We start from the raw sequence: 27,287 nt of genomic DNA, 5'->3' as shown, positions 1-27,287 counted from the left end.
TCTTGCCACTCAATCGAGGCTGATGTATCTGAACCCCATTCTCCTGCCTTCTTTTTGTAACCCTTAACTCCCTCACCGATCAAGAACCTGTCCTTAAATATAACCAATGACTTGGCCTCCACAGTTGCACAGATTCACCGCTGAAGAGATTCCTCCTCAGCTCATAAACAGAAGAGATTCAGCAGATGCTGAAAAAACCTGTGTAACAGATACAAAATGCTGGAGGGACGCAGCAGCATTTATGGAAAGGAACAAAGAGTTTATGAAGAATCTTGTCCTGAAATGTTGGCCCTTTTTTCCTTTCCATATAGATGCTGCCTGACCCAATGAGTTCCTCCAGCATTTTGTGTTTGTGTTCCTCCTTAGTTCTGTTCTATCAGGGCATTTTTTTATTGTGAGGGACCTTCTCCAATCCATTCACATTCTTCCGTAGATATGGTGCCCAAAACTGTTCACAATACTCTAAAAGTGTCCTGACCAATGCCTTATAAATCCTTAGCATTACAACCCTTCTTTTATATTCTAATCCTCTCGAAATGAATGCTAACATTACATTTATCTTCCTTCCCACTGACTCAACCTGCAAGTTATCCTTTAGGGAATCCTGCATGAGGATTCCCAAGTCCCTTTGTACCTCTGATTGCTGAATTTTCTCCCCGTTTAGAAAATAGTTGACTCCTTTATTCCTTCTACAAAAGTGCAGTATCGTCCACTTCCCTACTCTGTATTACATCTACCAATTCTTTGCCCATTCTCCTAATCTGTCCAAGACCTTCTGCAGACACCCAGCTTCCTAAACATTACCTGCCCCTCCAGGTGTCTTTGGCACCATCTGCAAACTTGGCCACAGAGACATCAATTCCGTCATCTAGATCATTGACTGACAACATGAAGAGAAGTGGTTCCAACACCAACCCCTACAGAAAGAGCATCACTATTCTCCAGCAACCAACCAAAAAAGGCTTGCTTTATTCCCACTCCTTGCCTCCTACTTGACAGCCAATCTTCTATCCATGCTAGTAACTTTCCTTTAATACCTTGGGCTCTTATCTTGCTAAGCAGCCTCTTGAGTTGTACTTTATCAAAGGCTTTCTGAAAATCCAAGTAAACAACATCCACACTCTGTCTGTCCCGTCTGTTATTTCCTCAAAGAATTCCAATGGATTTGCAGGCAAGATTTTCCCTTAAGGAAACTATGCTGACTTTGGCCTATTTTATTATGTGCCTACAAGTACATTGAAACCTCACCCTTAATAATGGACTCCAGCACCTTCCCAACCACTGAAGTCAAGCTAACTGCCCTATACTTTTCTGACTTTTTGCCTCCCTCTCTACCTCTTCAACACTGCTGCCCCTCCACCTACCCTGTAGACAGAACATTTTATTTCCTTCTGGTCATTAATGTAAAGAAAAATGTTCAAAGTTCAAATAAAATTTATTATCAGAGTGCATGCACGTCGCCACATACAACCCTGAGATTCTTCTTCTGCGGGCATACTTCGCAAATCTATAGAATACAGACATCCCACCCTGCAAAAACTCATTTCAGGGAGGTAGCACCATCAATTTGCGGGAGACTTCCGGGAGAAGTGGGATGTCTGCAATAGAGTAGCTCCTTAGCAGCTAGCCAGCTAGTTTAAATAACGTTAGCTACGCTAATGAACCAATGACACCTGTTAAACTCGCCTCAGCATGACTTTTACAGTCTTAACCCACCATGGACAATAGAAAAGTCACTGTTGCAAACAGTGCGGCGAGCAACTCTGTCATTATTTTGAGCCCTATTAGGCAGGGGTACAATTTAGTGTAGTCTAGGGTGATATACGTTTTATATTTTCTTTTTTTGGAACACTCTGCTACTCTGACTTTTTTTGGAACTCTCTCTCTCTCTCGTTTGTGTTCGCTCTCACTCGCGCCCGCTCTCTCTTGCAGTGGCTCTCACTCGCGCTCGCTCTCACTCGCGCTCGCTCTCACTCGCGGTCGCTCTCACTCGGGGTCGTTCTCACTCGCGCCCGCTCTCACTCGGGCTCGCTCTCACTCGGGCTCGCTCTCACTCGGGGTCGTTCTCACTCGCGCTCGCTCTCTCTTGCAGTGGCTCTCACTCGCGCTCGCTCTCACTCGCGGTCGCTCTCACTCGGGGTCGTTCTCACTCGCGCCCGCTCTCTCTTGCAGTGGCTCTCACTCGCGCTCGCTCTCACTCGCGGTCGCTCTCACTCGGGGTCGTTCTCACTCGCGCCCGCTCTCACTCGCGGTCGCTCTCACTCGGGGTCGTTCTCACTCGCGCCCGCTCTCTCTTGCAGTGGCTCTCACTCGCGCTCGCTCTCACTCGCGGTCGCTCTCAATCGGGGTCGTTCTCACTCGCGCCCGCTCTCACTCGCGGTCGCTCTCACTCGGGGTCGTTCTCACTCGCGCCCGCTCTCTCTTGCAGTGGCTCTCACTCGCGCTCGCTCTCACTCGCGGTCGCTCTCACTCGGGGTCGTTCTCACTCGCGCCCGCTCTCTCTTGCAGTGGCTCTTACTCGCGCCCGCTCTCTCTTTCAGTGGCTCTCACTCGCGCCCGCTCTCTCTTGCAGTGGCTCTCACTCGCGCCCGCTCTCTCTTGCAGTGGCTCTCACTCGCGCTCGCTCTCACTCGCGCCCGCTCTCTCTTGCAGTGGCTCTCACTCGCGCCCGCTCTCACTCGGGCTCGCTCTCACTCGGGCTCGCTCTCACTCGGGGTCGTTCTCACTCGCGCCCGCTCTCTCTTGCAGTGGCTCTCACTCGCGCTCGCTCTCACTCGGGGTCGTTCTCACTCGCGCTCGCTCTCACTCGCGCCCGCTCTCTCTTGCAGTGGCTCTCACTCGCGGTCGCTCTCTCTTGCAGTGGCTCTCACTGGCGCCCGCTCTCTCTTGCAGTGGCTCTCACTCGCGCTCGCTCTCTCTTGCAGTGGCTCTCACTGGCGCCCGCTCTCTCTTGCAGTGGCTCTCACTCGCGCTCGCTCTCACTCGCGCCCGCTCTCTCTTGCAGTGGCTCTCACTCGCGCCCGCTCTCTCTTGCAGTGGCTCTCACTGGCGCTCGCTCTCACTTGCGCCCGCTCTCTCTTGCAGTGGCTCTCACTCGCGCCCGCTCTCTCTTGCAGTGGCTCTCACTGGCGCTCGCTCTCACTCGCGCCCGCTCTCTCTTGCAGTGGCTCTCACTCGCGCCCGCTCTCTCTTGCAGTGGCTCTCACTGGCGCCCGCTATCTCTTGCAGTGGCTCTCACTCGCGCTCGCTCTCACTCGCGCCCGCTCTCTCTTGCAGTGGTTCTCACTCGCGCCCGCTCTCTCTTGCAGTGGCTCTCACTCGCGGTCGCTCTCTCGCTCTTTCTCGCTCGTTCTCTCACGCTCGCTCTCAAAAAAAAATCAATTTTCGGGACATTGTATATAATTTGCGGGCATCAGGGAGCCACTATTAATATGCGGGAGACTCCCGGAAGTTCCGGGAGAGGTGGGATGTCTGAGAATAGTAACTGTAACCAGGATTTGTAAACTAACTGGAAATTGTAAGCAAACTCATCGTGCAAATGCAGGTAATAAATTGATAGCAATAAATAACATGCATGAAATAACGAGTAAAAAAGAGTCTGCAAATGAGTGTAATTGTCCCCTTTTGATCAAGAGCCTAATGGTTGAGAGGTAGTAACTGCTCTTGAACAAGCCACCTGGAGCCACAAACTCCTGCTGAAGGATCTCAGCCTGAAATGGCAACTGTGCTTTCCCTCCACAGATGCTGCCTGACCTGCTGAGGTCCTCCAAGAGTCTGTGCACATTCGAGAACTGTGTCACTAGTTCAATACTGTCAGTCTGAAGAATGTTCTAATTCTTTGATTTTGTGCATAACAGCAAAGCTTTCAACAAACTTCAACTCATATATTTGGCTTTAATTTATGTTGTGACAGGTCTCATGGAAATCTAAATAGACCATAATGACAGATTCTATAAACAACACCAACCCCCACCTCCCACCACCAGACATATAGAGTCATTGAGCCACATGCCAGTGCCATTTACCCAATTTATCTTCTATCCCACTAAGTCTATCCCATGGACCTACCTCAATCACTTCTTCTGGTAGCTCGTTCCATATATAGACCACCTTCTAAGTGAAGTAATTGCTCCTCAGACCACTATTAGATCTCTCCCCTCTCGCCTTAAATCTATGCCCTCTAGTACTGATTCCCCAAACCTGACAAATAAAACTGTACACATTCACCCTAAGTATTCCCCTTACGATTTAATACACCTCTGTAAAGTCACCCCACATTCTCCTATACTCCAGTGAATAAAGTCCCAACCTGCCCAATCTCTCTCCATAACTCAGTCCCTCGAGTCCTGGCAATGTCCTCATATATTTCATTTACACGCTTTCCAACTTAATATCATCTTTCCTATAGCAGGGAGATTGAAACTGGGCACAATATTCCAAATGTAGCCTCACCAACATCTCATACAAGTGCCACATAAAGTCCCGATTTCTCTGCTTACTGCCCTGCCTGAAAAAGATATCATGAAAGAATTTAAGCAACTTTGTCAGGTAGAATTTACCTGTCATTAAACCTATGTTGATGAGATTTGATTCTTTTAATCTTTCCAAAATAATTATTCTGCTTTTCATTATTGACAGCTGCCAACAATTGATCTTAAACTAACTGCACAATGGTTCCCCACACTCTCTCCTTCCTTTTATGAACCAAGAATTCACACAGTCAGATTCCCAACTTCTGAGAATCTCCCAGAAATTTGTGAATTTTAAAAGTTTTCCATGACTGGGACCTTTTCCTCTGAAGCTTTTAAATCACTGGGATCTGCCAATTACGTCCTGGAGAATGTCATGTTTTACCCTTAAGAATCTCTCTGATCTGTGTGTGTGAGATCTGATCAGCACAGGTGCACCTCCATGTGGCGTGCTTTGCCCCCTGCTCTATTCTCTTTACTCTTATGACTGTGAGGCTAAGCACAGCTCCAGTGCCATATTTAAGTTTGTTGTCAGCCGAATCAAAGGTGGTGATGAATCAGGGAAATCTAGCTGAATGGTGCCATAACAACAACCTCTTACTCAACATCAGCAAGACCCAGGAGCTGATTATTGTCTTCAGGAGGAGGAAGCCAAAGATCCATGAGCCAGTCTTCACTGAGGGATCAGAGGTAAAGAGTGTCAGCAACTTAAAATTCCTTGGTGTTATCATTTCTGAGGACTGGTCCTTGGCCCAGCACACAGGTGCAACTAAGAAGAAAGCAGGGCAGCGCCTCTACTTCCTTATAAACTTGCAAAGATTTGACCTGGCATCTAAAACTTTGACAAACTTCTAGAGATGTACAAGGGGTGAGTGATAAGTTTGTTGCCTAAGGTAGAAGGAATCAATTTTAGAAAACCCAGCACATTTATTTTTCAATATAGTCCCCTCCTACATTTACACACTTAGTCCAGCGGTCGTGGAGCATACGGATCCCTTCTTCGTGGAAGTCGGCGTCTTGGACCTCCAGAAAGTGGTCCACAGCAGGGGTGATTGATAAGTTTGTGGCCTAAGGCGATGAGTTATACAGCTCTCGTTACATGCACGTGCAGCTTAACTCTTTGAGTGATTATGCAGAAAGTTTGAAGTTAATAACTCATCTCCTTCTACTTTAGGCCACAAACTTATCAATCATTCCTGCTGTGGACCTCTTTCTGGAGGTCCAAGACATTGACTTATACAAAGAAGGGATCCATATGCTCCAGAACCTCTGGACTAAGTGTGTAAATGTAGGAGGGGACTATGTTGAAAAATAAATGTGCTAGGTTTTCTAAAATTGACTCCTTCTACCGGAGGCCATGAACTTATCAATCACCGCTCGTATGGTGGAGAATATATTGACTGGCTGCATCACAGTCTGGTCTGGAAACACGAATGTGCTCAAATAGAAAATCCTACAAAATGTAGTGGATTTGGCCCAGTCCTTCCCATCACTGAGCACATCTGACTTTGTACATGGAGTGTTGTCCGAGGAAAGCAGCATCCATCGTCAGGGACCCCACCACCCAGGCCATGCTCTCCTCTTGCTGTCGTCATAATGAAGGAGGCACAGGAGCTTCAGGACTCACACCACCAGGCACAGGAACAGTTATTAACCCTCAACCATCAGACTCTTGAACTAGAGTGGATGGCTTCACTCAACTTTACTTTCCCCATTATTGAACTGTTCCCATAGCCTTTGGGCTCATTTTCAAGGCCTCTTCATCTCATGTTCTCAATATTTATTGGTTATTTATTATTATTATATCTTTTTCTATTTGCACAGTTTGTTGCCTTTTGCACTCTGGTTGTCCGCCCTGCTGTTACAGTTCTTCATTGATTTACTGAGTATGCCCAGAAGAAAATGAATCTCAGGGTTGTATATACTCACATATATGGACTTCAATAATAAATTTACTTTGAACTTAAAACTCAATGTATAGGAAGAACCTTGCCTTCAACAGTGAGGTTTGCCTGTTGTTTAAGGTCAGTCAAATTCACAGGATAGGTGAAATACAATGTCCTGACTCGAGCACTTCCTCTGGCAGCTTTTTTAATAGACTCAGCACCTTCTGAGTGAGAAAGTTCCTATTAAATCCCTCACCTCTCAATTTACACCAGTGCCCTCTGGTTCTTCATTATCCAAAGCTAGGAAAAAGACTCTTCACATTTACTCCATCCATTTCATAATACATTACCCATCACACAGTCCTAGGGTAGGGCACAAGGTGAATCTCCATCAGCAGACATTCCATCACACAATCATGAGTGTCAGACACAAGGTGATTATTCCCTCCACACAGTATTCATCACACAATCCTGGGGTCAGACACAAGGTGAAACTCTCTCTGCACACAATCCTGAGAAGGAGAGTTTCCCTCTACACACCATCACATCACAAACTCCTGTAGTCAGACAGAAGTTGAGTCTCCCTCTACATACCATCCCATCATACAATCTTGGGGTCAGACACAAGGTGAAACTCTCTCTGCACACCATCCCATCCCACAATCCTGGGGTCAGAATCAAGGTAAATCTCCCTCTGCAAACCACTAACCACACAATCTGAGGGTCAAACGCAAGGTGAAACTCTCTCCATACACCATCCCATCACACAATCCTGGAGACAGACACAAGGTGAATCTTCCTCTAAACACAATTCAATCACACAGTCCTGGTGTCAGACACAAGGTGAATATCCCTCTTGACACCTTCCCATTGCGCAATCATAGGGCCGAGACAAGGAGAATGAAACTCCATCTAAGCACCACACCTGACAGAATCCTGGGGTGAGAAACAAGGTGAATCTCCATCCCATTCCACAGTCCTGTGGTCAGACACAAAGTGAATCATCATCTGCATACCATCGGATCACACAACGTAGGAGTGAGACACAAGACAAGTTCCCTCTACACACAGTCCTGCAGTCAGACACAAGGTCAGTCTACCTCGGCATGCCATCCCATCACATAATCCTGGGTTCAGACAAGAGGTGAATCTCCCTCCACACACAATCCATTGGTCAGACACAATCTCCCTCAGTGCACCATCCCATCACCCATACCTTGGGTCAGACACAAGATGGAACTCCCTCTGCGCTGCATTCCAGCACGGGATCATAAAATTAGACACAAGGTAAACCTCCCTCTGTACGCCATCACATCACACAATCCTGGGGTCAGACACAATGAGAATCTCCCTCTGCACACCATCACATCACACAATACTGGGGTCAGACACAAGGAGACCTAACTCTACACTCCATCCGATCACACAAACATGCAGACAGACACAAGTTGAATCTTTCACTGCACGCCATCCATCCCACCATCTTGGGGTCAAATACAAGGTGACCACCCTCTGCACACCACACCATCACACAAGCTTAGAGTCAGACAAAACTTGAATCTCCCTCTACACAACATCCAATCTATACAGTCCTGAGGATCTGACAGAAGATGAATCTCCCTCTGCATAAAATCCCCTTAAACGATCCTGGGGTCAGACATCAGTTGAATCTCCCTCTGCACACCATCTGATCACAGAATCCAGGGTTCAGACACAAGGAGACCTCATTCTACACTCCATCCCATCTCACAAACTTGGGGTCAGACACAAGGTGAAACTCCCTCTGCACACATCCCATCACACAATCCTTGGTCAGGCACAAAGTCACTCTCGCTCTTCATACCATCTTATCACGCAATCCGGGTGTCACACACAATTTGAATCATCATCCACACACTAGCCCATCGCACAATCATGGAGACAGACACAAGGTGAATCTTCCTCTACACAACATCCCATCACAGTTTCCAGGGGTCAGACACGAGGTGAATCTCCCTCTACACACCAACCGATCACACACTCCCAGGTTCACATGTGAGTGTGTGGGTCTTGTATTTTTTTTCTCTTCAATTATTTCAGGTTTCTTGCTTTGTGGCTACATGTGAACAAACAAATATCAAGGATGTACGTTTGTAGAATTTGTACATTCTTTTGATAATAAATGTACTTTGAATCGTAATCATTGAATCGTTAAAGTTCTGTGGACTAACCCAAGGATATGGACACTGGAACTATGCATGGTGCTCCTAGTGTTGTCTGGCCCAGCGATGCAGAGACTGGAACTGTGCACTGTGTTCCCAGTGTGTGTCTGACCTAGGGATACAGACACAGGAATTGTGCACAGTGCCCCCGGTATGGGTCTGACCCAGGGATTTAGAGACTGGAAATGTGCACGGTGTTCCCGGTGTGGGTCTGACCTGGAAATATGGAGTGGGGGAGTGTCTAGGATCTGGTTACAGATTCCCGTGCAGGGGTCCATGGAACGATTGGTCACTCTCACTAACCTTCCTTCAGTGATTCAGGGTCATCAACGTCATCGTAATATTCAGTTCCGGGCTTCTGAGCTGGTTTGCAGGCAATTCCTGGAACGATAAATCACATGACAGGCTTATGACATCCTGTGTCTCACCAGTACTCCGCAGTATGTGTGCATTGGATGGTGGTGTTGCCATCTCACATGCCTTAGCAAATTTCCACAGATGTATGGTGGAGAGCACTGACAGGTTCCCTCATTGTCTGCTATGGAGGCTCCAATGCACAGGATCAGAAGAGGTTACAGAGGGTTGTGAACTCAGCCAGCTAAATCATGGGCACAAAACTCCCCACCATTGAGAACCATCTTCAACAGGCAGAGCCTCAAGGAGACAGCATCCATCATTAAGGACCCTCACCATCTGGCACATCCCCTCCTCTTGTTCCTACCATCAGGGAGTTAGTAATGGAGCCTAAAGACTCACACTCTGTCACAACCACGGATTCAGCAGCATGAATATGCATGTGTCAGCTAATTATTATTTCATTGTGATGGTAATTAACTCCATCCTTTTCGTTGTAGTGCTTGTCGAGACTTGAATCCAGCACAACAACGTTTCGCTGCCTGCTTGCATTCGGCCTTGCCTGAGAAATTGGACTGCCGAGTCAACTGACTCTGAAGACTAGCGGTGTTCATTGTATAGTTATTCCATTCGGCTGCAGTGTTGGCTTCATTTTCCATTTGAGAGTGTTGGTTAACGGCCCTGTTTGGCCCAGCGTTTATTGTTTTCTTTTCCCTCTAACTCTGTTCACATTAAAGTCTGTGAACTATTGACCTGCTTCAGTGTCTGTCGCTCCGCACTTGGGCCATATCCGAACACACTGATGGACTCGATTCAGGAAAGGCTTCTTCCTCTCTGCCACCTGAGGGAAATGACTCATGAACACTACCTTGCTATTCCTCCTGGACTCTATTTACTTTTTGCGATTTATTGTACTTCTTATGCCTTCCACCGTACTGCTGAAGCAAAATAATACATTTCAGGACAGATATCAGCAACAAATAACCCACTTCTGATAGACAACACAGGACGTATCTCCCTCCACACCGTCCTATCACATATTCCCTCCACACTCCCAGGGTCAGACACAGTGAAGCTCCTTCCACACCGTCCCCTCACACACTCCCAGGGACAGACGCAGAGTGAAGCTCCCTCCACCATCCCATCACACACTCCCAGGATCAGGCACAGAGTGAAGCTCCCTCCACACCATCCCATCACACATCCCCAGGATCAGGCACAGAGTGAAGCTCCCTCCACACCATCCCAGCACACATTCCTGGGGTCAGACACAGGGTAAATCTCCCTCCACACTGTCCCATCACACACTGTTAGAACATCACCTGATTTCTGTTTGGGTTCAGTGGGAGATCCAATATCATCATAGCCCTCCTTACCGCCTCCTGCAGGTAGATGAGATGATGAGGGGTTAGTCCAATTCCTGAGTCGAACCTTTCCTCACCTTTGTCCCAGTGACTCCCACTGCACACAACCACCCATACCACCCCCCCTTCCCCTCCCATGGGTGGTCAATGCTCACCGTTTACTTCTTGCATTTCCATGTCATTGCCCTCCACGTCATCGTAGTACTCCTTCCGAAGGCCCAGGCTTCCTGTTGGGAATGCAAGGATATCAGAGTATTGGATCTGCAGCCAACTCCATCACTCATCCATCACCAGCCTGGAGTTAATCCCCCCTTCCAGCTGTGTGTCCTCCGTGTTTCCCCTTCTTGATCCTATTCCTGTCTACGTAACTCCCTTCCCATTCCTATTCCCAACTACTTAACTTTTTCCCCATCCCATTTTCATCCATGTAACTCCATCCCCATCCTATTCCCACCCACGTAACTCCTTCCCCATCCCATTCCATCTACGTAACTCCTTCCCTATCCCATTCCCACCCATGTAACTCCTCCATCCCATACCCATCATGTAAATCTTTTCCCAATCCATTCCCATCTATGTAACACCCTCCTCATCCATCCTCTCCACCCAGCAACTTCCTCAATCAATTCCCTCCCTTCTGCTATGCAATCCATCCATATAACTTCCTTCCCAAACCATTCCCTCCTTCCCATCCATTCCCTCCATGTTACTCTCTCCCCAGGAAATTTCCATCCATGTCACTCCCAACTCATTTGTTCCTCCTCTCCTCTACCCAGTCTCCTCCTCGTATCTCCCCCCTTTATCCATTCCCCTCCATATAACTGCTTCCCCATCTGTTGCCCTCCATAGAACACCATCCCCTACCCTGTAATAGGCTGACCAGAACTGCCTACAATGCTTTAAGTGTGACATGACTGAAGTTTTGTACAGCTGTAATGTGACATCTTGATTCTGGTACTTAACACCCCAACAGATGAAGACAAGCAAGCCAAATACCATTCTTACCACTTTACATACTTGCATGTCCACATTCAGGGAACTGTGAACTTGGACCCCAAGATCCCTCTGCACATCACTGCTGGCATGGTCCTGTCATTAACTCTTACTTTCTCCTTATATTTGACCTTCTGAAGTGCAACATCTCACTCTTACCCAGATTCAACTTCGTCTGCTACTTCTCCATCGATATTTGCAACTGATCTATATCCCTTAAATACCTGGGCGTTCACATCCCGGGTGACCTGTCACACCTGTGACCTGTGACCTGTGACCTGACCCAGCACACACAGGGAAGGCACCCCTGCGTCTTTGCTTTCTCGGGAGGTTAAGGAGGTTCAACCTGTCACCAAACGCTCTAACAAACTTTTACAAACTTCAGAGCAACACGCACAAGATGCTGGAGGAACTCAGCAGGCCAGGCAGCAGCTATGGAGAAGAGTACAGTTGACATTTCAGGCCGAAACCCAAACTTCTGACTGGTTGCATCATGGTGTTTGAGTCCATAGGACGCTCAAAGCAGCTGCGCAGGTTGACTTTGTGGTTAAGAAGGCATACAGTGTATTGGCCTTTATCAATCGTGGAATTGAATTTAGGAGCCAAGAGGTAATGTTGCAGCTATATAGGACCCCGGTCAGACCCCACTTGGAATACTGTGCTCAGTTCTAGTCGTCTCACTACAGGAAGGATGTGGAAGCCATAGAAAGGGTGCAGAGGAGGTTTACAAAGATGTTGGCTATCCATTGATCGTGTGGATAGACAGAGGCTTTTTCCCAGGGCTGAAATAGTTGCTATAAGAGGACACAGGTTTAAGGTGCTGGGGAGTAGGTAGAGAGGAGATGTCAGGGGTAAGTATTTTACTCAGGGAGTGGTGAGTGCGTGGAATGGGCTGCCGGCAACAGTGGTGGAGGCAGATACGATAGGGTCTTTTAAGAGACTTTTGGATAGGTACATGGACCTTAGAAAAATGGAGGGCTATGGGTAAGCCTAGTAATTTCTAAGGTAGGGACATGTTCAGCACAACTTTGTGGGCCGAAGGGCCTGTATTGTGCTGCAGGTTTTCTATGTTTCTATGGTCCGGTACAGCAGTTGAACTGTACAACAACGTAAGAAGCTGCAGAGAGTGATGGGCTCAGCCCAGTACATCACAGAACATCCCTCTCCCCCCATCAATACTTCAAAGAACATCCCTCTTCCCCATCAATACATCACAGAACATCCCTCTTCACCATCAATACATCACAGGACATCCCTCTTTTCCCCATCAATACATCACAGAACATCCCTCTCCCCCCATCAATACATCACAGGACATCCCTCTTCCCCATCAATACATCACAGAACATCCCTCTCCCCCCATCAATACTTCAAAGAACATCCCTCTTCCCCATCAATACATCACAGAACATCCCTCTTCCCCATCAATACATCACAGGACATCCCTCTTCCCCATCAATACATCACAGAACATCCCTCTCCCCCCATCAATACTTCAAAGAACATCCTTCTTCCCCATCAATACATCACAGAACATCCCTCTTCACCATCAATACATCACAGGACATCCCTCTTCCCCATCAATACATCACAGAACATCCCTCTCCCCCCATCAATACATCACAGGACATCCCTCTTCCCCATCAATACATCACAGAACATCCCTCTCCCCCCATCAATACATCACAGGACATCCCTCTTCCCCATCAATACATCACAGAACATCCCTCTCCCCCCATCAATACTTCAAAGAACATCCCTCTTCCCCATCAATACATCACAGAACATCCTTCTTCCCCATCAATACATCACAGAACATCCCTCTCCCCCCATCAATACATCACAGGACATCCCTCTTCCCCATCAATACATCACAGAACATCCCTCTCCCCCCATCAATACTTCAAAGAACATCCCTCTTCCCCATCAATACATCACAGAACATCCCTCTTCCCCATCAATACATCACAGGACATCCCTCTTTTCCCCATCAATACATCACAGAACATCCCTCTCCCCCATCAATACTTCAAAGAACAACCCTCTTCCCCATCAATGCATCACAGAACATCCCTCTCCCCCCATCAATACTTCAAAGAACATTCCTCTTCCCCATCAATACATCACAGAACATCTCTCTCCCCCCATCAATACATCACAGAACATCCCTCTCCCCCCATCAATACTTCAAAGAACATCCCTCTTCCCCATCAATACATCACAGAACATCCCTCTTCCCCATCAATACATCACAGGACATCCCTCTTTTCCCCATCAATACATCACAGAACATCCCTCTCCCCCATCAATACTTCAAAGAACAACCCTCTTCCCCATCAATGCATCACAGAACATCCCTCTCCCCCCATCAATACTTCAAAGAACATTCCTCTTCCCCATCAATACATCACAGAACATCCCTCTCCCCCCATCAATACATCACAGAACATCCCTCTTCACCATCAATAGCAACTACAGGTCGTGCTGCCACAAGAAACCAACATCTAAGATCCCCAAGATCCGGGCTGTGCCATCTTCCTACAGCTACCATCGGAAAGGATGTACAGAAGCCTGAAGTCCCACCTGGTTCAAAATTCAAATTAAGTACTCCGTACTGTATCTTATCATACACTTTCTTATAGACATTTACAGGAAAAAAAGGAAATAAATAGAGTCTTATGAAAAACTATACATAAAAAGTAAAAGACTGGCAAACAACAGGGAACGGGGAAGGAGCACTGCGGGAGGGGTGGCAGGACAGGGGGAGCTGTGGGAGGGGCGCTGAGGAGGGGGCAGAAAGGAGGAAATGCTGAGGGCGAGGTGGTGAGGAGGGGGCGCTGTAGGAGGGGCAGTGAGGAGAGAGAACTTCAAAATGGGTGGCCGGGGGGGGGTGGGGGAAATGCTGCAGGTGGGGTGGCGTCGCAAGGAGGGAGCACTCGCAAGGGGTGGCGGTGAGAAGGGAGCACTGCGAGAGGGAGTCTGCACTGTGGGAGGGGTGGCGGTGAGAAGGGAGCACTGCGAGAGGGAGTCTGCACTGTGGGAGGGGTGGCGGTGAGAAGGGAGCACTGCGAGAGGGAGTCTGCACTGTGGGAGGGGTGGCAAGGGCACTGCAGGGGGGTCAGTAGCGAGGAAAAAGTGCCATGCTGCGGGTAGCTGTATCTTTTGACAGTACTCTACATCGTCCCCCACTCCAGTAATCCATGTGTCACTTGCTACCATAAGCTTCCACCCTCAACATTTCTTTCTGCTGTTGGAGCAATCCTGTGGGAATAGTTCCCCTCTCTGATAATCTCCCTCCCTTGCCGTTGACCCTCGGGTACCACTCTCCCCATCCCCACGTGAGCCTGTGGTCCTCAGAGGTACACAGTCACCGGTATCCACATCATTGTATCCATCTGCAGAACGAGAGACAGATTGGTCAGTAGCCACTCATTGCCCAGGAGAACAGAAATGGAGAGAGGTATCACACAGAGGTGCGGGAGGGAGTCACAGAGATGGGGAGGGGTGTACGGACCAGAGGGGGTTTCATTGATGGGGTGGGATATAGGGCCGTAGGGGGTCACAGAGATGGGGAGGGGTGTAGGGGCTGAAGAGGGTACAGAGACAGAGAGGGGTGTACAGGCTACTAGGTATTACAGATATGGGGAGGGGTGTACAGGCCAGAAGGTGTTACAGAGACGGAGAGGGATGTATGGGCCAGAAGGTGTTAAGGAGATGGGGAGGGTTGTCAGGGCTGGAGAGGGTTACAGAGATGGGGAGGGTTGTACTGACCATAAGGTGTCACAGAGACAGAGAGGGGATGTAGGGACAAGAAGGCGTCACAGAGACAGGTCGGGGGTGTAGGGACAGTTGAGAGGGTGGTAAGTGGGGGACTGTTGAAGTAGCCCAGGTGAGTGGACTATCGTGCGTAGTGTAGACTGCAGCCACTGACTGCCATGACACCTACCCTTGAGGCTCCCTTTCTCTCCATCTATATCTGCATAGTATTCTCCCTCTCCGAGCGAACTTTCGGCCTCTAGACAGGAGACAAGAGGAGATGTGTTAGACACAGGGATGGGGGGGGGGTGGCATCACAAGGGGGCATTGCAGGGTGCCTTCGGGAGGAATCTCAACTGGAGATTTACAAACACCAGCTCATCCCAGCGAGGGGGGAGTAATGGACGCTCGCTCTGGATGGGTCTGGATGAGGTGAGGGGTACTTCTTGATCCTGAGGAGAACATCCTCACCGTCCCCACAGCGCTCCCTCCTCACCGCCCCCCCACAGCATTCCCTCCTCACCACTTCCCACAATGCTCCCTCCTCGTCTGTTCCCAGAGCGCTCCCTCCTCACCCCTTCCCAGAGCACTCCCCCTCAGGCCCTCCAACAGTGCTCCCTCCTCACCCCCTCCCAGAGCGTTCTCTTTTCACCCCCTCCCATAGTGCCCGCCTCACCCCCTCCCACAGAGCTCCCTCCTCACCACCCCTCCCACGGCACTCCCTCCTCATCCCCTCCCACACCATTCGCTCCACCCCATCCCACATTGCTCCCACCTCACCCCCTCCCAGAGCGCTCCCTCCTCACTCCCTCCCACAGCACTCCCTCCTCCCTGCCACAGCACTCCCTCCTCCTCCCCCCACAGCACTCCCTCCTCACCTCCTCCCACAGCACTCCCTCCTCACCATCCCACATTGCTCCCACCTCACCCCCTCCCACAGCGCTCCCTCCTCACCGCCCCCCCACAGCGTTCCCTCCTCACCACTTCCCACAATGCTCCCTCCTCGTCTGTTCCCAGAGCGCTCCCTCCTCACCCCTTCCCAGAGCACTCCCCCTCAGGCCCTCCAACAGTGCTCCCTCCTCACCCCCTCCCAGAGCGTTCTCTTTTCACCCCCTCCCATAGTGCCCGCCTCACCCCCTCCCACAGAGCTCCCTCCTCACCACCCCTCCCACGGCACTCCCTCCTCATCCCCTCCCACACCATTCGCTCCACCCCATCCCACATTGCTCCCACCTCACCCCCTCCCAGAGCGCTCCCTCCTCACTCCCTCCCACAGCACTCCCTCCCCCCCCCCACAGCACTCCCTCCTCACCCTCTCCCAGAGCGTTCCCTCCTCACCCCCTCCCGGGGAGGTGGAAGACCCCATACCTGATACGTGGGAAATTTGCGAGAGACGTTTCACTCCAGCGTAGTCAATGTCCTCGTAAATGCCATAGTCACCGGGGCCCAGCCTGTGGCCATAGTACTCTGCAGAGACAGGAGACCATGGGTGGGACCAGACCCTCTCCTCCCCCTTCCTGCTGTCTCCCCCCTCCACCTTCCACCCTTTTCCCCAGGAACCCTCCACACTCTCTATCCTCTTCCCCCCCACCACCACCATCAAGGCTGCCTCTTCCTCTGACAAACACCACCCACTGCACCCCAAATCCCGGATAAGAGGATGTGGGAGGAGGAGTGGGACGTTGCATGGGTGTTGGTGTGGCAGAATTGGTATTGTGGGGAACAGGGTGCCTCCTGTGCTCTGTTGGGAGGGTGGGGGCGAGGGGCAAAGGGGGTTGGAGGATGGGGAGTGGGGGAGGACGAGGAGAGGATTGGGAGGATGACTGGAGGGTGGGGGAGGAGGTGTGGAGGGTGGAGAGAGAGTGAAGTGGATTAGAGGGGGGATAGATAAGGGGAGAGAAAAGGGAAAGAGGAGGGAGAGTGTGGTTATGAGAGAGGGAGAGGGTGAGGGAGGGACAGGGAAGGAGAGGGAGGGGGAGAAAGAGAGGGGAGAAAATTGAGGATGGGAAAGGCACCAGGTCAGAAGTGAGACGAGAGAGGAGGAGAGGTGATGGAGTGGGAGATGGAGGGGGGAGGGAGGGGGAGTTGAGGCTGAGAGCGTGGAGGAAGGGAAGGGAAGAGTGAGGGTGGGGGAGAGGATAGAGTGCGAGCAAGGGGTGAGAGGAGTGAGATGAGTTGAGGGAGAAAGGAAGGGAGATGGAGAGAGGAAAGAGAAAGGGTAAACAAGGAGGGAGAGAGTGAAAGGGGGGAGGGGGAAGGGTCAGGGAGAGAGGCGATGGGTAGGGATAGACAGGGAGAGAGGGGAGGATATGCAGAGAGGAGGAAGAAGAGAAGGGGAGAATGTGTGGAGAGGGAGAGAGGTAGAGGAATGGGGTGAAGGGAGTTGAGGGAGATATACAGAAAGGGGTGGGTATGGATGTGAAGAGGGAGGGGAGCAAGAATAGTGAGAAGGGTAGAGGGAGGAGAATGACAGAGTGGGGAGAGGTGGGGAAGAAGAAGAGGAGGCGAGAGTGGTGAGTATGTAGCAGAGGAAAAGGAGTGGGACTGAGACACCCCGACATTGTCCCCTGAACCTCAACCCCTCCATCCCAGCTTACCCACTTCACTGTTCCCCTGGAAACACAACAACTGTTCCCCGTCCACCCCCCTACACACAAAATCAGAGCAACGCAACCAATCATGGGAACTGCGTGTGTGCAGAGATGTGTACACAGCAAGATCCCACTGACAGTGACAGAGGTTAGACCATCAGTGTGGGGGGGGGGGGGAATTGAGGAGGCAGGGTGCATAAATCAGAGCCCCGGAAGAGAATTCCCCCTCCCAGCACATACGGAGGGGCTCAAGGGGAGATGGCTGATCCGAAATCCGCTGCCACCTTACCCAGCGGGATCTCGTCTTTCCTGCGGATCTGGTAGACAAGGAGACTGGTGACGATGATCAGGAGGACAGTCAGTGCGATGCTGATCATCACTGCCACGAAATCATCACGCAGTGGGTTGTATCCTGCAGTGGAGAGACAGCAGATTCAGGGCAGTAAGAGAGATGGGGAGGGGGCAGAAGGGGAGAAATGAAGGGAGGGAGAGAAGGAGAGGGGGAGAAGAGTGAAGGAGAGAAGAGAGAGTGAGTGAGGGGGAGAAGAGAGGGATTGAGGAGAAGAAAGAGGGTGATGAGAGAAAGATGAGAAAGTGCAAGGGGGAGAAGAGAGAGAGAAAGGAGAAGACAGAGTGAGAAGGGAGAAGAGAGGAGAAAGAGTGAAAGGGGAGGGGAGAGAATGAGGGGGTGAAGACAGAAGCAGAGAGTGGGGAGGGGCGAGAGAGAGTGAGGGGAAGGGGAGAGAGAGAGGGAGAGAAATGAGGGGGAAGAGTTGGAGAGGGGAAGTTGAGAAAGAGAAGGAGGGGAGAAGGGAGAGGGAGGAAGAGAGATTAGAGGAGAAAGAAAGAGCTGGGATGGGTGGGGAAGTAAGGGGGAGCATGGGAGTGATGGAGAGAGGGGTAATGGAGGGAGTAAAGAAGAGAGATGGGGAGGGGAAAGAGGTAGAGGAGGGAGAGATATTCGAGAGGAAGAAAGGGAGCTAGAGAGAGGCGGTAAGTTAGGTGGAGGGGGAAAGGAGATGGGCGAGATACAGGGAGATGGAAAGTGGGTTGAGAGGACACGGAGAGAGAGAAGGTGGTGGAAAGAAAAAGGGAGAGATGAGGAAGAAATAGAGGGAGAGGGATGGGGGCAGGGAGAGACAGCAGACAGAACCCCATTCCCTTCCCATGTTCCACAGCCAGTGAGGGTCAATGTCGGTCCCAGGATACCTGGGAAAAGCTATATCCCTTCACTGCCTTTCTCAATGTGCTCCGTCCTCACTGCCCCTCCCACAGTGCTCCCACCTCACCCCCTCCCACAGCATTCCCTCCTCACTGACCCTCCCATAGCATTCCCACCTCACCCCCTCCCACAGCATTCCCTCCTGACTGACCCTCCCATAGCATTCCTACCTCACCCCCTCCCACAGCATTCCCTCCTCACTGACCCTCCCATAGCATTCCCACCTCACCCCCTCCCACAGCATTCCCTCCTCACTGACCCTCCCATAGCATTCCTACCTCACCCCCTCTCACGGCATTCCCTCCTCATCTCCTCCTACAGCGGCTACTTCCTCCTCACTGCCCCCTCCCACAGTGCTCCCTCCTCACCCCGTCGCATGGTGCAGAGTGAAGCCCCTCAGGTTAGTAATTGAACTCACCTGGCAAATCAATAGGGGCTGTAAAACAAAATAACAGTGTCAGACACCCCATACAAACGAACTTAGGTGTAACCAGAAGGAGTTAAAAAAAATGACCGTGAAACAGTAAAATTTTGTAACAGTGACACCAAATCTGTATGGAATCCACCTTAAAACTTTCTGACCAGTTACTGTATGTTGTGTTGAGTTAGAGCTATACTGAACGTAGAACATAGAAAAGCCAATAGACAATAGGTGCAGGAGTAGGCCATTCGGCCCTTCGAGCCAGCACCGCCATTCACTGTGATCATGGCTGATCATCCACAATCAGTATCCAGATCCTGCCTTATCCCCATAACCTTGGATTCTGTTATCTTTAAGAGCTCTATCCATCTCTTTCTTGAAAGCATCCAGAGACTTGGCCTCCACAGCCTTCTGGGGCAGAGCATTCCATATATCCACCACTCTCTGGGTGAAAAAGGTTTTCCTCAACTCCGTTCTAAATGGCCTACCCCTTATTCTTAAACTGTGGCCTTTGGTTCTGGATTCACCCATCAGCCGGAACATGCTTCCTGCCTCCAGCATGTCCAATCCCTTAATAATCTTATATGTTTCAATAAGATCCCCTCTCAGCCTTCTAAATTCCAAGTATACAAGCCCAGTCACTCCAATCTTTCTACATATGACAGTCCCGCCATCCTGGGAATTAGCCTTGTGAACCTACGCTGCACTCCCTCAATAGCAAGAATGTCCTTCCTCAAATTTGGAGACCAAAACTGCACACAGTACTCCAGGTGTGGTCTCACCAGGGCCCTGTACAGCTGCAGAAGGACCTCTTTGCTCTTATACTCAATTCCCCTTGTTATGAAGGCCAGCATGCCATTAGCTTTCTTCACTGCCTGCTGTACTTGCATGCTTGCTTTCAGTGACTGATGTACAAGAACACTTAGATCTTGTACTTCCCCTTTTCCTAACTTGACTCCATTTAGATAATAATCTGCCTTCCTGTTCTTACCACCAAAGTGGATAACCTCACATTTATCCACATTAAACTGCATCTACCATGCATCTGCCCACTCACCCAGCCTGTCCAAGTCACCCTGCATTCTCATAACAACCTCCTCACATTTCACACTGCCACCCAGCTTTGTTTCATCGGCAAACTTGCTAATGTTACTTTTAATTCCCTCATCTAAATCATTAATATATATTGTAAACAGCTGCGGTCCCAGCACTGAACCCTGCGGTACCCCCCTGGTCACCGCCTGCCATTCCGAAAGGGACCCGTTAATCGCTACTCTTTGTTTTCTGTCAGCCAGCCAATTTTCAATCCATGTCAGTACTCTGCCCCCAATACCATGTGCCCTAATTTTGCCCACTAATCTCTTATGTGGGACTTTATTAAAGGCTTTCTGAAAGTCCAGGGACACTACATCCACTGGCTCTCCCTTGTCCATTTTCATAGTTACATCCTCAAAAAATTCCAGAAGATTAGTCAAGCACGGTTTCCCCTTTGTAAATCCATGCTGATTCGGACCAATCCTGTTACTGCTATCCAGATGTGTCGTAATTTCATCTTTTATAATTGACTCCAGCATCTTTCCCACCACCAACGTCAGCCTAACCGGTCTATAATTCCCTGTTTTCTCTCTTCCTCCCTTCTTGAAGAGAGGGACAACATTAGCCACCCTCCAATCCACAGGAACTGATCCTGAATCTGTAGAACATTGGAAAAAGATTACCAATGCGTCAGTCCAGGCCATTCAGCTCAGGATGTTGTGTGGACCTCCTGAACCAGTGTGGATAACTTCACTCACCTCAACTCTGAACTGATGCTACAACCTATGGACTCACTTATGTTCCCAGTATTATTTATTAATTTACCAAGTTATTTATTTATGCAAAGTCTGTCTTTTGAACATCAGTTGTTTGTCAGTCTTTGTTTCTGTTTAGTTTCTCGTTGATTCTTTTGTTTGTTTATTTCTTTGTTTTCCTGTGAATGCCTGCTAGAAAATGAATCTCCGGGTATTTATTGGTGACATATATGTACTTTGATGGTAAGTTTGCTTTGAACTTTGGATTGGAGGGCATGGGCTGTAAGGAGAGATCAGACAAGCTTGTTTTCTCTGGACTAGCTGAGACTGAGGAGAGGAGCCAGTTTTGCATTCTGCCCTTTGCCTTTCCAGTCCTAATGCAGGGTCTCAGCCCGAAAGCTTGACTGTTTAAAAAATTATAGCTTCAATAGAGTAGACAGCCGGTACCCTTTCCCATTGTTGAAATGTCTATGCAAACGGGCACGCATTTAAGGTTAGGGGGTAAAGTTTAAAGATGTGCCCAGCAAATTTCTTTATACAGAGTGGTGACTGCCTGGAGTGTCCTGCCAAGGGCTCTGGTGGAGCAAGGCACAGAAGAGGTGCTTATGGCTCTTAGACACATCAGTGTGCAGAGAATTGTAGGACGTGGAAGTTGTGTAGGCAGAAGGGAATGGTTTAATTAGGCATGTAATTCAACGTTTAATTAGTTTGGCACAACATTGTGCGCAGAAGGGCCTGTTCCTGTTCTGTGCAGTCTATATGCGGAGAAACGCCATTGTCATTGGTTGAACCATGGAATGTGAAAAGGAGGTGTACAGATAGATCAGCTGGTTGAGAGGTTTCGGGATGCAGTGAAGCTCCATTGTGTCGGACCTTGGGAGTGTGTGTAGGGGCAGATTCACTTCTGAGGTCGGACACAGGGTCTACAGAGTCCCATCACACACTCCCACGGTCAGACAGAGTGAATCTCCCTTTACTCCATCCCATCACACACCCTGGGAGTCAGACAGAGTGAATTTCCCTCTTCTCTGAACCATTCCACACTCCCAGGGTCTGACACAGAGTGAATCTCCCTCTACTTCATCCCATCACACACTCCCAGGGTCAGACACAGTGTGAATCTCCCTCTTCTCTGAACCATTACACACTCCCAGGGTCAGACACGGAGTGAATCTCCCCCTGCACAGCCTCATCACACATTCCTAGGGTCAGACACAGAGTGAATCTCCCTCTACTTCATCCCATCACACACTCCCAGGGTCAGACACAGTGTGAATCTCCCTCTACTTCATCCCATCACACACTCCCAGGGTCAGACACAGTGTGAATCTCCCTCTTCTCTGAACCATTACACACTCCCAGGGTCAGACACAGTGTGAATCTCCCTCTTCTCTGAACCATCACACACTCCCAGGGTCAGACACAGTGTGAATCTCCCTCTACTTCATCCCATCACACACTCCCAGGGTCAGACACAGTGTGAATCTCCCTCTTCTCTGAACCATTCCACACTCCCAGGGTCTGACACAGAGTGAATCTCCCTCTACTTCATCCCATCACACACTCCCAGGGTCAGACACAGTGTGAATCTCCCTCTTCTCTGAACCATTCCACACTCCCAGGGTCTGACACAGAGTGAATCTCCCTCTACTTCATCCCATCACACACTCCCAGGGTCAGACACAGTGTGAATCTCCCTCTTCTCTGAACCATTCCACACTCCCAGGGTCTGACACAGAGTGAATCTCCCTCTACTTCATCCCATCACACACTCCCAGGGTCAGACACAGAGTGAATTTCCCTCTTCTCTGAACCATTCCACACTCCCAGGGTCTGACACAGAGTGAATCTCCCTCTACTTCATCCCATCACACACTCCCAGGGTCAGACACAGTGTGAATCTCCCCCTGCACAGCCTCATCACACATTCCTAGGGTCAGAGACAGAGTGAATGTCCCATCACACACTCCCAGAGTCAGAGACACACGTGTGATCTCCCCACGGGGAGTGGGACACTGTTAGATCCCTCCTTCAGGAGCTACAAGGAGCCCCCTGGCCCCCAGACACAGCAGCACAACCCTTCCCCTGGATACGTACGCCCACATTTGACCCAGACATCCTCCTTGTGGTGGCAGTCTTGCTCCAACCAATCGGGCGACCGACAACCCCACAGCACAGTCTCTTCACCTTGACACTGGACGTTACTGAGGAGGATGGCGGAGGTATTACTTCCTTTTGTGTGGTTTCCCTCCTCGCCGCTGGTCTCAATAGGGGCCCTACAATTCATCTGGTTGCACACAACCCTGGCATCCTCGATGTCCCAACCATCGTCACACACTGTGCCCCAGGAGCCGTTGTACAGGATCTCCACACGGCCCTCACATTTGGTCTCCCCATCTGCCAAACGGAAACCTTTAGGCTCTGGTGGAGGGCGGGAGGAGAAAAATAAGGTCAGTCAGTGTCCGAGTGGTCCAATTAATCACGGCCAGGATCAGACACAGAGTGAAGCTCCTTCCATACTGTCCCATCACACACTCCCGGGCTCAGACACAGAGTGAATCTCCCTCCACACTGTCCCATCACACACTCCCAGGGTCAGACACAGAGTAAAGCTCCCTCCACACTGTCCCATCACACACTCCCAGGGTCAGACACAGAGTGCAGCTCCCTCCACACCATCCCATCACACACTCCCGGGGTCAGACACAGAGTGAAGCTCCCTCCACACTGTCCCATCACACACTCCCAGGGTCAGACACAGAGTGAAGCTCCCTCTACACTGTCCCATCACACACCCCCAGGGTCAGACACAGAGTGAAGCTCCCTCCACACTGTCCCATCACACACTCCCAGGGTCAGACACAGAGTGAAGCTCCCTCCACACTGTCCCATCACACACTCCCAGGATCAGACACAGAGTGAAGCTCCTTCCATACTGTCCCATCACACACTCCCGGGCTCGGACACAGAGTGAAGCTCCCTCCACACCGTCCCATCACACACTCCCAGGATCAGACACAGAGTGAAGCTCCTTCCATACTGTCCCATCACACACTCCCGGGCTCGGACACAGAGTGAAGCCCCCTCCATACTGTCCCATCACACACTCCCGGGGTCAGACAGAGAGTGAAGCTCCTTCCATACTGTCCCATCACACACTCCCAGGGTCAGACACAGAGTGAAGCTCCCTCCACACTGTCCCATCACACGCTCCCGGAATGAGACACAGAGTGAAGCTCCCTCCACACTGTCCCATCACACACACATGGGGTCAGACACAGAGTGAAGCTGCCACCACACTGTCCCATCACACACTCCCGGAATCAGACACAGAGCGAAACTCCCCCCACACCATCCCAAGGCATTCCTGGTGTCAGACGTACGTATACAATAGTCATCTCCTTTCTCCCAGTAGTATTTCCAGGTACACTTGTTGAACGCTTTTTCTACCTGAGACACAGGTGCCTCTGTAAAGAAATTATTCAGCATTGGTCATCCATGGTGTTGTTTGGTATAAGGCCACTCTTCATGTCTGCCTTCCTCACCCCGTCACATTCCCTCCTCACCCCACTTTCACATCATTCCCTCCTCACTGTCCCTCCCACCACATTCCCTCCTTATCCTCCCACAGTGTTTCACTCCTCACCCCCCTCCCACAGCGTTCCCTCCTCACCCCATCCCACAGCATTCCCTCCTCATCCCCCCACAGTGTTCATTCCTCATTGTCCCTCCCCACAACGACCCCTTCTCACAGCATTCCCTCCTCAACCCCCCCACAGCGTTCCCTCCTCACCCCTTCTCACAGCATTCCCTCCTCAACCCCCTACAGCGTTCCCTCCTCACCCCTTCTCACAGCGTTCCCTCCTCACCACCCCTCCACAGTGTTCCCTTTTCGGTCCCCTCCCACCGCATTCCCTCCTCACTCCCCCCCCCACAGTGTTTCACTCCACATCATCCCTTACACAGTTCCCTCCTCACTAACCCTTCCACAGCGTTCCCTCCTCACCACCCCTCCACAATGTCCCCTCCTCACCCCCTCCCACAGCATTCCCTCCTCACCCCCTCCCACAGCGTTCCCTCCTCACCCCCCTCCCACAGTGTTACCTCCTTACAACACCCCCTTCTCACCATCCCTCTCACGGGGTTCCCTCCTCACTGCCCCTCCCACAGCGTTCCCTCCTCGCTCCCATCCCACAGCGTTCCCTCCTACACTGCCCCTCCCTCACTGCCCATCATCACCACCTCTCCATCAGCTCGGCACTCGCTTATCACCTCTCCTCCTTCGCCATCCCTCCATCTTGTTAGCCCCTACCTCACTATACCTCCCATCCTTCTCTGTGCCTCTCTCCCCTGCTTCCTCCTCCCAGCCCCTCACTCATGTCATTGCCTTCCCTCATCCCAGCCACTCACTTACCTCATCACCCCTCGCTCCTCATCACTCTCAGCTCCCTCCTACCCTGCCCCTCCTTCCTTCCCTGTCCATTCACCTCATCACCCCCCGACATCTCATTGCCCCTCCCTCCTCTCCACCCTTCCCTAATGTCAATCCCTCCTTCCCTGCCCTTTCCTCCTCCCTGCCTCTCAGACATCCCAGCCCTTCACTCACCTCACAGCCACTCCCCCACTTCACCAGCCCTCCCCCTTCACCATCCCTCCTTCCTCCAGCCTCAGAACCAACTCCTCATATCAACCCCACCCCAACCAACCCTCGCTCCTCACTGCTCCTTATGACTACGTACCAGTACAGACAACCCCAGCATCCTCCTTGTGAGTACAGTTCCCGTAGTCCCTTGTGTTATAGGGACACTGTGTCAGATTCTTCTCGTCTCCATTGCATTCCAGATTTTTCAGCCAGATTTTGTCGGTGCTGTTGCCGATGCCAAACGCGGAAGAGTTCACCGCCTCCTTCGCCGAGCCACAGTCCAACTGCTGGCACACTACTTGGGCATCCTTCAGGTCCCACAGATCATCACAGACGTTTCCCCACATCCCGTTGAGGTAGATCTGCACTGCTCCCGCGCACGTCCAGTTTTTCTCCGGTGATAACAGCCTCAGGGATCCTGTCAGGAAAGGGGGGAAACAGAACGTTGCGTTAGAGTCACACAGCGGGGAATTAGGCTCCTCAGCCCAACCAATCTATGCCGACCCATCAGCTGCATTTTCATCCCAAGCCCTCCAAACTTCCCTATCCGTGAACCTGTTAGCATATGCGGTTAGCACGATGCTCTGCAGCCCGGTGACCTGGATGCACTTCCCGCCACTGCCTGTAAGGAGTTCTTCCCGTGACCGTGAGGGTTTCCTCCGGGTGCTCCGGTTTCCTCCCACATTCCAAAGGCACACAGCTCGGGGTTAGTGAGCCGTGAGCCTGCTCTGTTGGTGCCAGAAGCGTGGCAACACTTGTGGGCTGCCTCCCCCCCAGTACAATCCCCGTGGACTGTGTTGGTCGGGGCCTTTCACTGCATGTTTCGCTGCACTTAAGACAAATAAAGCCGATCATTAAAATGTTGCTAACGTACCCGCCGCTGTTGAGATTGTGCAAGATGTTGGAGGGGAGGGATATGGAGTTTTGTGTGCATTTTTGGTCAGCTGCCTACAGGAAAGAGATCAATAAGGTCGAAAGGGAACAGAGAATATTTACAAGGATGTTGCCAGCATTTGAGGAGCTGAGTTATAGGGAAAGCTGCAGAGGGAAATGAGGGGAGATTTAGCAGAGGTGTACAAAATTATGAGAGGCTATAGGCAGGGAAAATGCAGGCTGTATCCAGTCAGATTGTGTGAAACTAGGTCTCGTCACAGGTTTAAGATGAAAGATTAAATATTTAACGAGAACCTGAGGGGGAGTTTCTTCATTCAGAGGATGGCAGGAGCGTGCAACGAGTGCAGATGTGGTGGATGAGAGTCCAGTTGTAACATTTGAGAGCTGTTTGGACAGGTACATGGATCGGGGAGGTATGGAGGGATACGGTCCAAGTGCTGGTAGATGGAACTAGGCAGAAGACTGGGCTGGCACAGACTAGATGGGCTGAAGGGCCTGTTTCTAAGCTGTGATGCTCTATGACTCCATGGCTTTTTTCTGTCAACTTATTCCACATCCTGACCACCCTCTGGGTGAAGTACCCCTCAGATATTAGATATATCTCTTCTCATCTTCAATCTCTGCTCTCTAGTACTTGGTTTCCGAATCCTGGGGTAAACGACTATGTGCATTCACCCTGTCTCTGCCCCTCATGATTTTAAATA

The 27,287-nt window shown here is 50.6% G+C and overlaps 1 protein-coding gene across 2 annotated transcripts in view; it reads right to left on the bottom strand.

Annotated features, from left to right (window-relative positions):
- Nucleotides 1-27,287, bottom strand: part of LOC134350238 (antigen WC1.1-like) — a 72,068-nt gene that overhangs the window by 33,153 nt on the left and 11,628 nt on the right. For both annotated transcript variants that reach the window (XM_063055246.1, XM_063055247.1), the window contains exons 4-13: nt 25,787-26,107; nt 24,431-24,514; nt 23,145-23,468; nt 19,255-19,272; nt 17,904-18,026; nt 16,392-16,490; nt 15,214-15,282; nt 10,430-10,501; nt 10,233-10,292; nt 8,860-8,937 (exon numbers count right to left, since the gene is read on the bottom strand). In XM_063055246.1, coding sequence (XP_062911316.1) covers nt 8,860-8,937; nt 10,233-10,292; nt 10,430-10,501; nt 15,214-15,282; nt 16,392-16,490; nt 17,904-18,026; nt 19,255-19,272; nt 23,145-23,468; nt 24,431-24,514; nt 25,787-26,107 — 1,248 coding nt within the window. The remainder of the gene's footprint in view (nt 1-8,859; nt 8,938-10,232; nt 10,293-10,429; nt 10,502-15,213; nt 15,283-16,391; nt 16,491-17,903; nt 18,027-19,254; nt 19,273-23,144; nt 23,469-24,430; nt 24,515-25,786; nt 26,108-27,287) is intronic.

This window comes from Mobula hypostoma, chromosome 8, assembly GCF_963921235.1.
Source record: "Mobula hypostoma chromosome 8, sMobHyp1.1, whole genome shotgun sequence".
Lineage (NCBI taxonomy): Eukaryota > Metazoa > Chordata > Chondrichthyes > Myliobatiformes > Myliobatidae > Mobula > Mobula hypostoma.
Note: the sequence above shows the minus strand (reverse complement) of the source record. Positions and strands in the feature narration are given on the sequence as shown.